Genomic DNA, 15,119 nt, shown 5'->3' with positions numbered 1-15,119 from the left:
GTCTCCCCTCCCCTGAATCCCCTGACTCTAATGCATGCTTGTTTTCACGGCGTGTTCCCACTCTGACCAGTAGCTCTTGATGAATGCTTTAAACTGTGTTTCGTCTCGTTGAAGAATAACAAACCAACACTTCAACACAAAGCTTGTGTCCACGGTTGGTGTTTTCGTCCACGTTTACCCATCAGACATATAGACTTTTTTTTTGTGACTTTACAGCATTTTAAGGTTTCAGAATATGAATTCCCGTGTCGCTTCTCAGAGAATAGATGCAGACCGAGGTCAGGACTTGACCCGATGACTGAGTTTATGAATTACGATCATGCCACTAACCTTCAGAGGCGGCCAGGTCGACCATGAATCCCACCTTCCCCAGCTAGCACAAGATGTTGCCCTGTTGAGCAAGCACCTGCAGGACGTAAACAGTCTGTAGTAATGTGGTAAACAGCCGCGCAACCACGTCAGATTCCCGTAGCTCAACAGCACCACTGGCATTGGGTCTTTTGGTGTTTTTTTTTACCACATTCACTTGAGTATCTCTTGCATCTGCTGTCCTCGTCCTATCAATGCATGCTTGAATGGATTCTCAGTATGGCAATGAGACAGTCCCACAAATAGAATTTCCTCCTTCATATCAGCAGCTGCACATCCTTGAGGAAGCACAATATGACAAGCAACTGTTGATGCCATCTGTGCAAAATGGTGGTGGAGTGCTGCAGAAGTTCTTGCCTGACTTGTCTTTTTTTTTTTCCTTCCTTCTTTCTGTTCTCATGCGTGCATTTTTCTTTTCTATTCCTTCGCTTTTCTTTTTATATAACGGTTAGCGCGTGGCTTCATAGCAGTTATCTGGCACGATATCGCCTTGGACAGCCCTGCTCCATGCATCACTAGGTCAGATTACCCAGTGGGCATCCCGTTCCTGTGGCGAGAACTGCAGGAAAGCACGGCCTGGCATCAGCGCTGGCATGACAACAGATTGAGTGTGAAGGTCATTTATAAAGCACACGACGCTTTGTTTATTTACAGAAAGGACAAAAATGCATATTAATAATGGTCCTGCATTCCTGAAAATGTCGTAATGTTTTGCCGTATAACTCATCTGAAGATAATATTAGGTCATGTCAGGGAGATTTAACGCAGTGGCTAAATGCTCCCTCGCTGATTTGCTGTGATGTTCAGTCGCTTTTAGCTGGATGTTTCTCCACTGAGGCCCAAACCAAAATTACATGTTTTATACCCGATAAGTTACCATCTTCAAATCAGCTTCATACGAGCCTGCGGAAGTAACAGAGGCTGCATCAGGCTGCTGCTCTGTAATTTAAGCATTAGTGAGAGCGATTGTTGTCCCTCATGTGGCTTTTTTTCGAGGAAGCTTTTGTGTCCACTGCCAGCCAGTGATTGTCTGTTTTTAATTAACCTGTAGCTCTTCTCGGTAATTGGGACCACTGATGTAAAAGGAACATTTGTCCCCTGGTTGACTGGTTAATTGGCAATTATAATTACATGGCTGAGTAAACTGAAGCTTTGTCTTCTGGAAAAGAAAACCCTGAAGTTATCTTCAGAATGGAGCTATTGCTACACGAGTAATGTGGTTGATTATTAATGTGCTGAGATATCAACCCTTTAAATGCCACAAAAAAAATAGATAGATAGAGGGTATCGGGTTAACTGAAACTACAAAAAAACTCAAGTTTAAAGTAAGAAGCTATGCATCTGAAGGATGATTCCATCCGCTGTACAGAGAGCCAAATGATAACTGCACTTTTTCTATCTATTAAACTCAACCTGATGTATTTCATGGTGCGGAGACTTGCTGTTGCAGCTGACCTGCAGGAAGGAGTCACAGATGGCATCAGTTGCTGTGTCATGATATCTCTCACACCTCTCGTCTCTCCGACCGACTCGACTCAACACTTTGCTGCGGCTGACTGACGTGTGTCAGTTGATTACGGTCCCTAAAGTGAACCCCCCCCCCCCCCCCCCCCCCCCCCCCCCGCCCCTGCCTCCTCTTCCCGACTCCACGTTGGCTCCTTGTTGACAAAATGCATCAACAAACTGAGTCACAGTCTCTACCCCTGTCTTTGCATCTGCTCCCACATCCGGCCCCCCACTCCGGATGCTGCTCCAGGACCAGAAGAAGAACTACAAAGCAGTGCAGTCCTGTGAGGAGGGGGGATCTGGGGGGGCCTATCTTGAGCCACTAGTGGCCCTGGCCCAGAACGGAGCCAACATGCACAACGTGTTGGGGCCTGCATGCATCTTTCTGCGCAAGGGCTTCGCTGAGAGCCGGCAGGCTGTACGTAAGTCCAGAAAATATCATGTGCATGCATGCCGAGAGAGATTAGCGCACAATACAGTACATCCACAATAACCAAATCTCATCAGGAATGTGTGTAGTAATCACCTTCCACTGTAATGTCAGCGCCGACCGCACACGAAGAAGAGCAGCGGAGCTGAGGAAACAGTATTTTCAGAACACCACAGCTGAAAATGTTTGTCTGTTGGGTTTATGGTGTCAAGAATGTGTGTGCGCGTACGTGTTTGTGTGTGTGTGCGTGTTTATGCATGAGGCTGCACAAAACATGTCGGACATTTGCTGCAGGATGGAGGATGACTGACGGGGGTTATAGTGACACCAGAATGGCTCTTCACACGGCAGTAATCCTTCTTCTTCCCATTTCCAGCAGTTGACATGAGTCATAACTTCTTGCCATGAAAGAAACCGATGCTGAAACCCTCAAATGAAACGTTGACAGGTGTTCTGGTGATGAACTCTGCCTCACCAACGTATATCTGACACCAAAAACAGAAACATATTCATCACAAACACACACCGACATGGTTTAAAATCATATTTCCACAAACTTACAGTGTCCTGTTCTGAATTCCTCTTGATGCCCGGTCGCGTCACACGTTGCCAAGACTGCATGTTCTCCTCCTCACTGTGTGATCTGACTGATCTTCCCCTCAAGCTGGAGACTGGAGGGCTGCTGGCGCGATGCGGCCACGGCCTGCTCCTCTTTTACGGCGTCATGTTGTGTGAAGCAGGCTGCGTATCGGCATGATTTCTTTAAGAAACTGTGTTTTGGATCCTAACCTCGTTCTCTGATCCCCTGCAGGACCGAGAACTGAGGCCAGAAGAAATGGATGGTACAGTATACTCACTGCAGTTTTCATTAAACACAGAGGAACACTGAATGGCTAGTTACCGCGCTTTGTTTCACACGTTTTCAGAGTTGCGTGAGGCTTTCAAAGAGTTTGACAAGGACAAAGACGGATTCATTGGCTGTAAAGACCTGGGAAACTGCATGAGGACGATGGGCTACATGCCGACAGAGATGGAGCTGATCGAGCTGAGCCAGCAGATCAACATGAACTGTAATTAAATCTGGGACTGAGCGTTTCATGATTTATATTAACCTTCTTTTTTTTTTTTTCAGTGTTTAAAAATATTCTTATTTTTTTGTGTGACGATTAAATGAGGTTAACTCAGTTTCTTTTTTCCAATCTGTCCATCAGTGGGAGGACACGTCGACTTTGAGGACTTCGTTGAGCTCATGGGGCCAAAACTCCTGGCAGAGACGGCAGACATGATTGGAGTGAAGGAGCTGAGGGACGCCTTCAAGGAGGCGAGTAACGACAGGACGAACCGCCGGCGTGATGGCAGAGCTTCATAATAAAGGCATTTTCCACCATTTTTTTAGTTTGACACCAATGGCGACGGCCAGATCAGCACAGCGGAGCTTCGAGAGGCGATGAAAAAACTGTTGGGACAACAGGTACGGTGCTGCTAGTCGAGTTTCTCCTCCGTCAGTCACTGTCTGTCTGAATTTCGTCAACGCTCCACTCCTACATGTAAATCTCGTCTGAGTCTGTAGAGCAAAATATTTCACGTTTCCACACAACATGCAGGTCGGCCACAGAGACCTGGAGGACATCCTGCGGGACATCGACCTCAACGGAGACGGACATGTAGACTTTGAAGGTAAATTCATTTTGGTAAATAACGGACAGTGATGCTATTCTCTGTAGATCCCGTGCAATATGAGGTTTCACATTTAAAAACGGTGTATTGGTTACAGTTGTATTTTGGTGCAGATATAAGCATCCGCGCTCACAGAATCCCAAATATTTTAAGTATAAGCAAAAAATCCCAACATGTGTCTTGGCTTATATCCCAGTGTCGTGCTGATACTGAGGTGAGGGGATGAAGGCGGCAGGTCTGTCTGTCAGATTATCCTCCTGCCAGGGGATTATTTCACCCAGCATGAAAAAGATGCATACAGGCTACGTTGCTGTTGTTCAGCCGTTCAACAATATATATACGCTCGCATCATTTTCAGGTTTGGGTGCAGCAGCCGTGAATTCTGCAGAATGGTGCAGTTACACATAGGACAGTGTGTAACATCTATTTATCTATTTACCACACGTTAACGTCACAAAATACTCACCATTTTCTAATATGGAGCTTTCATTCGGTGTTGGTGCATCTCTATTTTTTAAATAAGTAACAGCAAAAGTATATAACATTGCAATGAATTTAGAATATAAATTCAAAACAATTCTAGATTCTTGATGACTGTTCTTATTCCCAGCCTTGAATTTAGCATTATGAACCTTGCCAGTAATCAGCTTTAAACAGATTTCACATTGTATATTTGATTGTATATTCGATTCTGTTCCCTGATTTATTTGGAATTGTCTCCTTTATACACGTGACATCAACTGGCAACACAAAGTAGCACCGGTTTTCGTGTCTATATCTGTGTTTCTTCATATTTTTTGTGTCTAGCAGTCTTGAAACATCAGACAATAATTAGCTGTAAAACACCTGAGCGTGCTCACCAGCAAAGTCAGCGTAACATTTTTTTTATTTGGTGTTGAGAAACACGAAGCAGAGCGGAAAACTGCAAGCTGGAAAACAAAAACTAGTGAGATAAACACTGTATTGCTGAAGGCATCTGCACAATCTGCTGGTAGATCTTTGCTTTTTTCAAACCTCTTTATTAAATTAAGCGTGCAGTTTTAAGCTGCTGAGTTACTTTTTTAATGGTATCTGTTGAAAATATTTTAAAAAGTGGTTTTCTAAAGTGTAGGAAGATGCAAACCCAGCTCTTCCAAGTCAAATAGAGTGTTTAAATGTCTGATTTACCAGAATTAATTTAGTGACCGTGTCAGTTTTCTCCTGAAATTAGGATTAAGCTTTGTATTCAATTCGTCCTCCTGACAATTCTCTTCTGTAATTTGCAGAATTTGTGAGGATGATGTCTCGATGAGACACCTGAAGCGACGAAGCACAACCTGGATCCTTGGCTCAATAAAAAAGGGAAAAGGAGCGAGTCTGGCTCACACACTCCTACATAAAAAAAAAACAAAAAACTAAAGGATCTTGAATTTCTTGAACTGTCAAAGAGCAAGACAGCGAAAACATATCAACCCTGCCCTGAAACTGCCTTGCTGAAGCACAGAGGCTGACGAAGACAGCCAGAAGCAACACTGTTAATATGAAGCTGCTGCTGTTCCTTAGAGAATAAACAAACCCAATCACTATATCAGTGACTTTTGCAACGTAAATTTAAAAGAAAAAAAAAGTATTTCTATTTCGGGAAAACAGGGTTTCCAGTGCTGATGTGTTTGCTGACCCGACGGGTAAAAACTAATGTGACGTTGGAGCCATGTTGCTCAAACACCTGCAGCTAACCTTGCCGTTTGTACCTGTAGCAATCGAGATTCTGCTTCTTTTCAAGACAGCAGTATGCCAGCAAAAGCACTCCAGCCAGTACAGCACAGCTAAGCACAAATACAAAAAGGCAATATGAAAGGATTCCACGTGGTCCTGTCAGATCTGTGTTTGTGTTTCATGCATATCTTTTTTTCTCTCTCTATCCTTTTGCTGTAGCAGTGTTTCGTCACCGGACGCTACTGTCGAACCCCTGTTGAGATGTGACGGCATTTGGTAATTATGTGTAATGTAGCAATGATGCGGTTCTTCTGACACTACTGACGTTATGCCTATCTTACTGTGATATACGTATTTATACATATATGTAACTTTCAAGAGTGCATCGAGGATCACCGGTCCTTTTTTTTGGGTGAAAAATATACTCGCTCATTTTCAGAGCCGTCATAAATGTTTGTTTTACATCTATGCTTTACTCATTACTCTGCATGAATACGTAAAACTTGTTTTTCGGCTGAGAAATAATCTGCGCCTCACTGCAGCAGGTGATCAGAGGCGCACTGTGGAAGATGAAAAGAAAGTTTCTCTTCATGCTTTAAGTCGTTCATCCGGGAGCTTTGATACATGTGTTTGTTTACCGGGTTTTTATGAGTCTGCAGAAAAACCTCTGAGGTGAAAACGTTTCTCTTCTGGTGCAGCATTTACGTTTTTAACTGTAATACCTCAAATCCAATTGAACAATCAAACCTCATCCATGAAGTCATCCCAGCATTCTCTGATCTCGAGCACCAACCGCATTACCTTCACGATCAATACACGTAAGGAGGCCGTCTCAGCTTCTTTATGCAAAAAGCCAAAGAGTTTACAAAAATATCACGAGTCTAATTAATTGTAGTGAGCTCATGCTGTATTTCATGCAGTGGATTATATTTTCAAAACGTCCTCTGGCGGTCTGGACAGATGCAGGTTTGGAAGACTCTTCATGAATACATATGAGGGCACATGCATGCTATCAAGTTCAGATCTTTTCTAAAAGGGAATCTTACTTACTGTGTGATTTAACTCGTCTTAACTGTGTGTAACTATGCATGCTTCAGAGAACTGCAGTTTGTAGCAGATTACATGACAATAAAGGTTTTTATTTCAACCTGAGAAGTGTTTGTGTGTCTCTGCGTGTGTTATTCATGCTGTTTGAACAAGATTCAGTCCAGAAAGTCACATTATAAAATCTCAGCTGCAGCCATCACAAAGCAAGTATACAGCGTTTTTGGCTTCAGTTAGATTGTTTTGGATTGTCGCTGTATCAGATCAGACATTAAAACGGTTCATGTTGCACTTATGAAATGACTGAATTAATTTTTATACAGCATATAACTTTTTTTATTTTGAAGGTGAAAAACTGAGCGCCTCAAATTTTGCAAGGCTTGTAATTGTGTAGTAGTATCATTAATCAGCATGAATCATTTATTGAAAAAAGGGAATACAGCACACAGCATTACATTTAGATGGGGGTGGAAAACAGCTGGCATTTTAAGTCGCTAGTAAATTGCACAGCTGGTATCTGCAGTCTTTAGTAAATTTACTCAAAAGGAACCAACTGCAAACAGCACAGCAGGCCTCACTTCAGTGTATTAAACAAAAAAAAATCACCTGAGTCGACAAAGGCGCCCTGGACAGGTCAGCAGCCTGCAGGTGACCTGGAGTCACCATTTAACCTCAAATGCACCTGGAAAGTCTGACTGAACTATCAAATTCTTTCAACATTTCCCAACAAGTCACAATAAGATTAATTTGTCACAATAAAGTCTTTGTCTTGAATAAAAGCACAAATTCCACTGATGGCGGCTGTGTGCTTCTTGTAGTGCTTTGTGTCGGATCCGCTGTAATCAGATTAGCCGTGGGTCCACAGTGTAAAGACAGCAGCTCTCATTGGCCACCTGTTGCCATGAAAACTCAACACAACTCTGCCTGCAGCTGCAGCGTGGCACTAAGATCCTGCAGCGTCAGAGATCCCCGCAGTTCAGACTGCGCGGTCCAGATGGAGCACCACCTGGCTGCTTGTTATCCCAGTCCTAAGAGGAGGGTAAGTGCTTCCTCTAGAGCTAGTAGTGAGGCGTTAATACATTGACAATTTGTTTGCATGTTGGGAATTCAGATGAAAGTGATAATCGGTTGTTTACTCACGCAGGTCAGCAGGAGTGACCTTGTAGAGGCGGTTATAAAAATGTTTAAAATAAATAAAGTGGGATCAGTCCCACGAAGACTGACCTTAGTTTCTAAGGGTGGGATTGATTAATTCAGCTATTTAAATTATGTTTTAAAGCATTGATGCAACTTAGAAACACTGCCAGGTGACCTGTCAATTGCATTCATTAAGTTCTTCTATTTTTTATTACTTTTTATTTAATGGAAAGGCCTTTTAAGGTGCAGGGGGAAGGCGAACAGGTAAACACTGAAGGTGGTGCGATCTCTTTCTCTCATCTGCCTATTTTCTGCAGTGATCTCGTCACTGGATGCAGCCTAGCATAACTAATATAAGGAGAGTGCAGCAGCAAACATTCATTTTGTGTGTAGCTTGCATAGTGCTGCCCCTCTGACTAGGTACGTTTCAGGAAGATGTCTGGTTCCTAAACCTTGCAGCTATATGCTGAAACAGAGAAAAACTTGACTGTACTCTATGTTCAACTCCACCATTCTGCAAGAAATCAAATGACTCTCTTTTAGGTGATAAAGTGCTTTAGGTAACTGACAAAAACACAGGTTTGATAACATGTATGTGGTCAATCCAATGCAGTGACATATTTGGTTTTATTCAAGAGAAGAGAACTGTGATACTTTGACAGTATTCCAGGTCTCTGCAGGATGAACCTCCACTACTGAACTTCTCAGCTTCCATAATCAAACCTCTCTACAGACCAAATGAGAAATGCACAGACTTTTTGAAGAAGCAAGAACTCAGGGAGACTATGAAACTACAGGTTGTTGTTCATGAAGTTTTTTGTTTTGTTTTTTTTAACTGGATTTTTTTCCAGCATAGCAAATTTGAGGAAGTCAAAATTCACAAGCTGAGAGGCACTGTGCTTCCATGCTGCAACTCCTTGACAACGTGACGACGGGTGATATCAAAGTGTGTGTCACTTGATTGCTTAGTCGTGGCATAACTTAGAGGGATCTTTATGCCATTCTTTCAAACTGAGGAGTCTCTGGATGTTCTTTCGGGTGCTCAGTGGTTTTACACCTTGACTGTAGCAGGGAAGGGTCAAGCAAAGACTGCTTTTGGCCCACACTGTGGACTCCTTGAGTTTCACTGAATGCCTTCTGTTACCAGCCCAACCATGGAGTGGATATTTGGAGATAAGAGCATCCAGTCGTTGTCGCTGTATCTCAGGGGTGGGGAATCCTGGTCCTGGAGTGTTGCATTCCTGCTAGGTTCCAGTGCATTCAGGTGGGTTGGAGCAGGAGAACATCGAAAGCATGCAGGACTGCGGCCGGCCGGCCAGGACCAGGAATGCCCACGTCTGCTGTATCTGGACAACTGTGAGAGACCGAGTGGTCACCCCGTCTTGGGATGTGGTTAATCTGGATGTGACGGGGAGGACTGAAAAGAACAAGGTGGCAGATTGACGTTTCCCAAAATGGATCATTTAAATGTAACATGAATTTTCCAGATATTGCAGAAAGACTTCACAAAGCATTCACTACCAGTCTCACAGCAGGCCTACCCTCACTGAGCCCAACACAAAATGAGTGACCTTTAATAAAGCTGCTCCTGAGCCTAAAGTGGTTCAGTCATGACTAATTAGGACTGAACCAAAACCTGAAGGGAGTCTGAAACAAACCAGATCAACATTCACCAAACATTTAGAAAAAAAAGTATGTTTACAACTAAAAATATAACAACACCTCAAGGATACGCTATCTGTGTATGCCCTGTGACCTCTGTGTGTGTGTGTGTGTGTGTGCTGTGCTGGAGTTTTACTAAATACAGGGTGTAACTGAGATGAGTAGTGGACACTATGCTACCTTCCCAGGATGTCATTAAAATGCATTTACAACAGAAGATGGCGTTTCTTTCTAACAACATTGCTGTTTTCTTTTTCTATCAAGCTTTCTTCCACGAGCATCTAGAGCGCCTGGATATGGTACTGACTCATGTCAGCAAACGGTCTGAAACAGAAACTACAGGAACATCAGTTTTTCCAACCGGAGGTCAAACACCTGTCATGTTGTTTCAGCATCTGCTGTTCCTCCCGATTCTTCCAAGAGAGTGGCTCGGTCCATCCCACTGCCAGCGCAGAACGGCCGAGTCGGCTTTAAATTCAGTTTCAACTCATTGGAAAAAATGAGAAACAAAAAAAAAAAGCAGCACACTGAGGACAAAAAAAAAACTTTCCTGCTTTTTTTTTTTTTTTAGAGTCACAAATAGCCCCTCAGAAATTCTACTGTGTATTCACACACTGACTGACAGCTTGCATAACAGTTATTCCAGCTTCTTTAACAATGACTGCTAATAGCTGCCTCATCGGCAGCCACCGCCCCGTTGTTAGAAAGCACAAATGACTCTGAGAAAAGCTTTCGAGGGAGAAAAAACACCATCAGTGTGTAATGTTTCCTATAAGATCTTTTAAAGAGTTTTCCCCCAGAAACTGTAACTGCTGGATTAGGTGTTTGTACTGTGTTTGTCTAATCCAGAGAATTGCCTCCAGCAGAGGGTCTGATTCTGCCGTCCAGCCTCCTGAAGGTCGACGGCATGGCTTGGTTCCTTCTGGCTGAAGACAGTCTGCTCTGGGGATGCCTCAACGCCACCATGACGGTTTGGTCTGCGCTCACGATCCTCTTCGTTATTGTGTCGACTGTACCTGGAGAGGTTTCTGGTGTCAGCACCTTCTACCTGAGGACGCTCCTCAAGATATTTGAGGTAAGTTTGATGTTCATCTTCTAATAAATTACAGTTAGTTTAAAAAGAAAAAAGCAATTTTAGAAGCATGTCGCTTAGGAAACTAGAGAAAACCCATGTACGTCCTGTGGAGTGGGAATGTCAACATCTAACAGGACGCCACAGCAGATTTGACTGTATTTAAGACAAATCTTGTGTGTTTATCCCACCTTTTGAGATACGCTCCTCGCTGAATGAGAGTCCTTTGCTTCCAGCGCTCAGAGGGACTGGCAGACGCATTGCTTCTGTATCCTCTTCCCTCTGGGACTGAGGCTTTGGGACACAACACAGAGAGGAACAAGCTTTCAGCTGTGGTACAACTGTGCGATGAAACACCCGGGAGGGTTCTTGGACTCCTGGGAAGGAGCATATCCAGGCGGCTAAACCTCTGTGGTGTTGCAGTTTTCGCAGTTGTCATATTTGGAATTCCTCTTTTACGCCCAGAATGAACGAGTTCACACTGAAAACTAAACAAACAAAGAGGAAACAGGGGCGTTATTGAAGGAACTTGAATATAAAAATCAGAAGGCAGAAAAACTGAACAGCGATTTAGTCTCAAACTGGGCTTTCCAAATCATTTCTGTTGCAGAGCAACAGAATATACATTATTAGTCACTAGTAGAGTGCACAATGTGTTTTTTTCACTTCACCAACACTGCTCCATATCAGGCATTTACAGCACAACTAATGCCAGATTTGTAATCTATTTATTTCTTCTTTTTTTTGTCTTGAATAAGTGGGCAACCTTGCAAATGGAGCTGAGAGCGAAGGAAAACAATCAGCAACTTTACAAACCATATGCAACTGGTAAAATAAAATTCTGTGCACCTGAGTGAACATTTCACGTTGTTGGTTTTCTGTACTGACAAGTGAATCTATGCTCCCCATCACTACTGAAGGTATCATAGATAAAGAGCCAATAGTGTCGATGCAGCAGGAGATCCAGAAGATCCGGGGTCCCGTCTGCGATTCGGCCTCAGACTCGGAGTTTGAGCTGGCCGACCTCATCTTCTTCTGCCGGCGAGGCGTGGAGAGCATCGTGGACGACGAGGTGACAAAGTGCTTCTCAGCCCAGGAGCTGGACGGATGGAACCTGATGACGCGCAGCAATAAGAACGACTGTCACGTCACCCGGCCGGTCGCCGTCCTGTGGGCTCTGGGGATCCTGGTCCGCTACGGGGTCCTGCTGCCCGCCAGGTCAGAGGGGAGCATGAGGGGAACATAGGTGAATGGGTGCATATTGTGTTCAATCTTGATCTTGGAAGACTTTCTAAAACAAATAGTAATATGCTTCGTTTTCTGCAGGATGCTTATTGCAGCTGCTGGAATTAGTCTGTTCCTGGTCTCGGCCACATTCGTGAGCTTTCTACCCAACACACGGTGAGTTTTCACCTGAAATACGAAAACAGTGTTTGGATGCTCAGAACTACATGTGTGAAGCAGTCTGAGGAGACGGGCTGACTCGTGTGACTCTGTGTTATCTGTCTTCAGGATAAAGTCTTACTTGAGTGAAAAGGTTCAGTGGCTCGGTTGTCGCCTCTGTGCTACGTCTCTCACTGCAGTCATCACCTACCACAACAGGTACAGGATACGGAACATTTAGGAGCCTGTCCTATTCTTGTACGTCTAATGGAATATGTTTTTTGCTCATCAATTAACCATTAGATCACCAAAAATATCCTTTTGAATTATTAAAACGCAGCCATAACGTTCACCTGTATACAGATTTACATCATGACTTACATCTGTGTCTTGTTTAAACACAGAGAGAACAAACCAAAGAATGATGGCATCTGTGTGGCCAATCACACAACACCGATGGATGTCATATTCTTGAGCAACGACGGCAGCTGCTCCATGGTGGGTTTTGTGTTTTTTGTTGTTGTTGTTTTTTTTTTTTTCCCTGTTGTGTGTTGAAAATAAATAAGTGGTAAACCATCACTGCACTGCATGTTGTTGTTGAAGTGAGTGTGTTTCTCTCTCAGGTTGGCCAGCTGCATGGAGGGCTGTTTGGGATGATCCAAAGAGCCATGCTGAAATGTTCTGCTCACATCTGGTTTGAAAGAACAGAAGCCGAAGAGAGACATCTAGTGGTCAAACGGTGAAATGACATTTCCCGTGCATTTTAAACACTAGCAGTAAACACACGTACACACACACACACACACACACACACACACACACACACACACACACACACACACACACACACACACACACACACACACACACACACACACACACACACAAGGCAGAATAAGACAACTATTTTAAAGATTTTTCATATGAGAGCAAAGAGGTCTCATATCTGAGAAAAAAAAACTTTTTGAAATGGAAATACAGATCAGTGATGGGGTGAGGTGAGGCAAGGAAAAGTAATTTATAAGGCACATTTTGCAGGAAGGTGCTTTGAAGTGATTCACATCAAACATGAAGAAAATTAATAAGAAAAAACAATCTAAGTTTGATACAACTAAAGACACAGCAAGCCTTAAATTATTTCTTTACTGAAAGTTAAGTAAACAGGTCTTCGACCTTGTGTCAGTCGGAGCTCATATTGGATTCTGGTTCATGCTTCTTGCTTGTCATTTCAGACTTAAAGATCATGTTGCTGATAAAACCAAACCACCTCCAGTCATCTTCCCTGAAGGTCTGTATCCCTGTCACGTGTACCTGGTGAAAACAGATCACTTTTAGCATGTGGATAGTTTCTAAAGTGTATTTGAGCTCCTCAGACTGTCTTCTGCAGGCACCTGCATTAACAACACGTCAGTGATGATGTTCAGAAAGGGCACTTTTGAAGTCGGCTGCCCAGTCTATCCAGTCGCCATTAAGGTAGAAATGTCTCTCTGTTTCCACATTGGTTCACATACCGCTTTCACCTGACACTGGCAGGACTTTGTTTTGGGTCTACAGTATGATCCGCGGTTCGGAGAAGCTTTCTGGAACAGCAGCAGGTTCGGGCTGGTGGTTTACCTCCTGACCATGATGAGCAGCTGGGCCATCGTCTGCAGCATCTGGTACCTGCCTCCCATGAGCAAAGAGGTCAAACCTTACAAACTGACATTTATACTGACAAAGACATTGATATTAAATAGACCGTTTTTTTTAATGTTTTTCTGTCTCCCTGTCTCAGGACGGGGAGGATGCTGTACAGTTTGCCAACAGAGTGAAGGCAGCCATCGCTGTTCGAGGAGGACTGGCGGATGTCATTTGGTGAGTCCCTCGCAAAACATCCACAATAAAATTAAATAACAATCACGTTGATGTTCTTTTAGGTATTCATCTATGAGATGAATGCCACTGATTTGTTCTCATTAAAATGTTATTCTTATAGGGATGGACAGCTGAAAAGAGCAAATGTAAAGAAAACCTACAAAGAGGAACAGCAGAAACTTTACAGCAAACTTCTCTTGGGCGACTGTGGCGTCAACTAGGATTAAAAAAAAAAAAGAACAACGTTGAGCTTATTGGATGTGACAAATTGCAAACATTATGCAAAAGTGTTGCAATTCCTGTCTTTTTTTTAACTGGAAAAATGGGGAAAGAAATACTTTGAAACTTGAGTTTTTAATATTTGTACATATACCTTTTTATTATGTTGGGCATTGTAAAATTCAAAGGGTGGACACAAATAAAGTTAAAAAAAACTATAAACGTAATATGATCACCTTCTGAGTAGCAGAGCATCCAGGGTGTATTCCATTACCAGTTTCCTCTAATTCTCATTGATTTTGAATCAATCACTGTGTAAAGTTGACGACTCATTTTATCTAAAGCAAATACAAACAAAACCTGAAAGTAATTTCAAGTGCAAGTGTTGGACAATTTCTAATAAATAAAGCCTTGAATGACACACAAGTACCTCAGAGTTCCCTAAAAGACTTAATGACAGAGATTTGTGGCTCAATAAAAGCATCTGTTTGATGGTGTTGGAGTCATTTATGCTTTACTTTTTGGAGTCTGTGATCACCTGAACAAACCTGGGATGCCTGAAGAAACCAAACGTCACCTGTTCTCTCATTGAGCTCCCTTTACAAGCCACCACTGTTGTTGCAACACATCCATCAACAACCCGGACATGCAGGAAGGAATCTGAAAGCTGTGCTCACTTCTGCAAAAAATACCGGATCATCAAAGCTACATCTGCAGCAACAAAGCTCATGATGGAGTGTGTGTGTTCAACAACAGCAGGAAGACTTGGAGAGCAAAAAATGGCAACCTTGCTCGTGGAGGGGACTCTTCCCCATAAGCCTCTATTTACAGAGGAGGGAGTGGAGCAGCTGCTTTAGTAATACAGTGATCAGGAGAGGATGAAGTCTTGTGAAAAAGTGCATGGTGCAACCTTCAATACATCATCAAAACACCTTGTGCTTTTTAATATTGAAACATGAAACGTGAGCACAGTTAAGGTCTGAGTGGAAGAAAGTCTTTAAGGCAATTTAATAGAAAACAACAGAATTACTTTTTAACTCATTACACTGTCATTTGAAGACATTTGATTCA

The 15,119-nt window shown here is 43.0% G+C and overlaps 2 protein-coding genes across 4 annotated transcripts in view; both read left to right on the top strand.

Moving 5' to 3' along the window:
- Nucleotides 1–6,826, top strand: part of cabp1b (calcium binding protein 1b) — a 14,149-nt gene extending 7,323 nt beyond the window's left edge. For 2 of the 3 annotated variants that reach the window (XM_030085005.1, XM_030085007.1), the window contains exons 2-8: nucleotides 2,126–2,293; nucleotides 3,117–3,147; nucleotides 3,232–3,375; nucleotides 3,517–3,626; nucleotides 3,702–3,776; nucleotides 3,910–3,982; nucleotides 5,248–6,826. In XM_030085005.1, coding sequence (XP_029940865.1) covers nucleotides 2,126–2,293; nucleotides 3,117–3,147; nucleotides 3,232–3,375; nucleotides 3,517–3,626; nucleotides 3,702–3,776; nucleotides 3,910–3,982; nucleotides 5,248–5,273 — 627 coding nt within the window. In that variant the 3' untranslated portion in view covers nucleotides 5,274–6,826. The remainder of the gene's footprint in view (nucleotides 1–2,125; nucleotides 2,294–3,116; nucleotides 3,148–3,231; nucleotides 3,376–3,516; nucleotides 3,627–3,701; nucleotides 3,777–3,909; nucleotides 3,983–5,247) is intronic. The other variant, XM_030085006.1, reaches the window with a different exon arrangement.
- Nucleotides 6,827–10,427: 3,601 nt separating this feature from the next.
- Nucleotides 10,428–14,050, top strand: LOC115382970 (glycerol-3-phosphate acyltransferase 4-like). Its single transcript, XM_030084967.1, has 12 exons — nucleotides 10,428–10,595; nucleotides 11,351–11,420; nucleotides 11,513–11,810; nucleotides 11,919–11,993; nucleotides 12,105–12,194; nucleotides 12,380–12,473; nucleotides 12,599–12,714; nucleotides 13,208–13,263; nucleotides 13,363–13,448; nucleotides 13,530–13,658; nucleotides 13,750–13,829; nucleotides 13,951–14,050. Exons 1-12 carry the CDS (start codon nucleotides 10,428–10,430, stop codon nucleotides 14,048–14,050), a joined length of 1,362 nt encoding a protein of 453 aa, XP_029940827.1.
- Nucleotides 14,051–15,119: the final 1,069 nt, after the last annotated feature.

Source organism: Salarias fasciatus, assembly GCF_902148845.1.
Source record: "Salarias fasciatus chromosome 7 unlocalized genomic scaffold, fSalaFa1.1 super_scaffold_4, whole genome shotgun sequence".
NCBI lineage: Eukaryota > Metazoa > Chordata > Actinopteri > Blenniiformes > Blenniidae > Salarias > Salarias fasciatus.
This window is presented reverse-complemented; position numbering and strand designations above follow the sequence as displayed.

Excerpts from the sequence above, each read along its gene's own strand:
- LOC115382970 (XM_030084967.1), top strand. The coding sequence starts at position 10,428 with ATGGCTTGGTTCCTTCTGGCTGAAGACAGTCTGCTCTGGGGATGCCTC. Across the intron at positions 10,596-11,350 it reads CGCTCCTCAAGATATTTGAG|TGGGCAACCTTGCAAATGGA; the intron begins GTAAGTTTGATG and ends GTCTTGAATAAG. Across the intron at positions 11,994-12,104 it reads AGCTTTCTACCCAACACACG|GATAAAGTCTTACTTGAGTG; the intron begins GTGAGTTTTCAC and ends ATCTGTCTTCAG.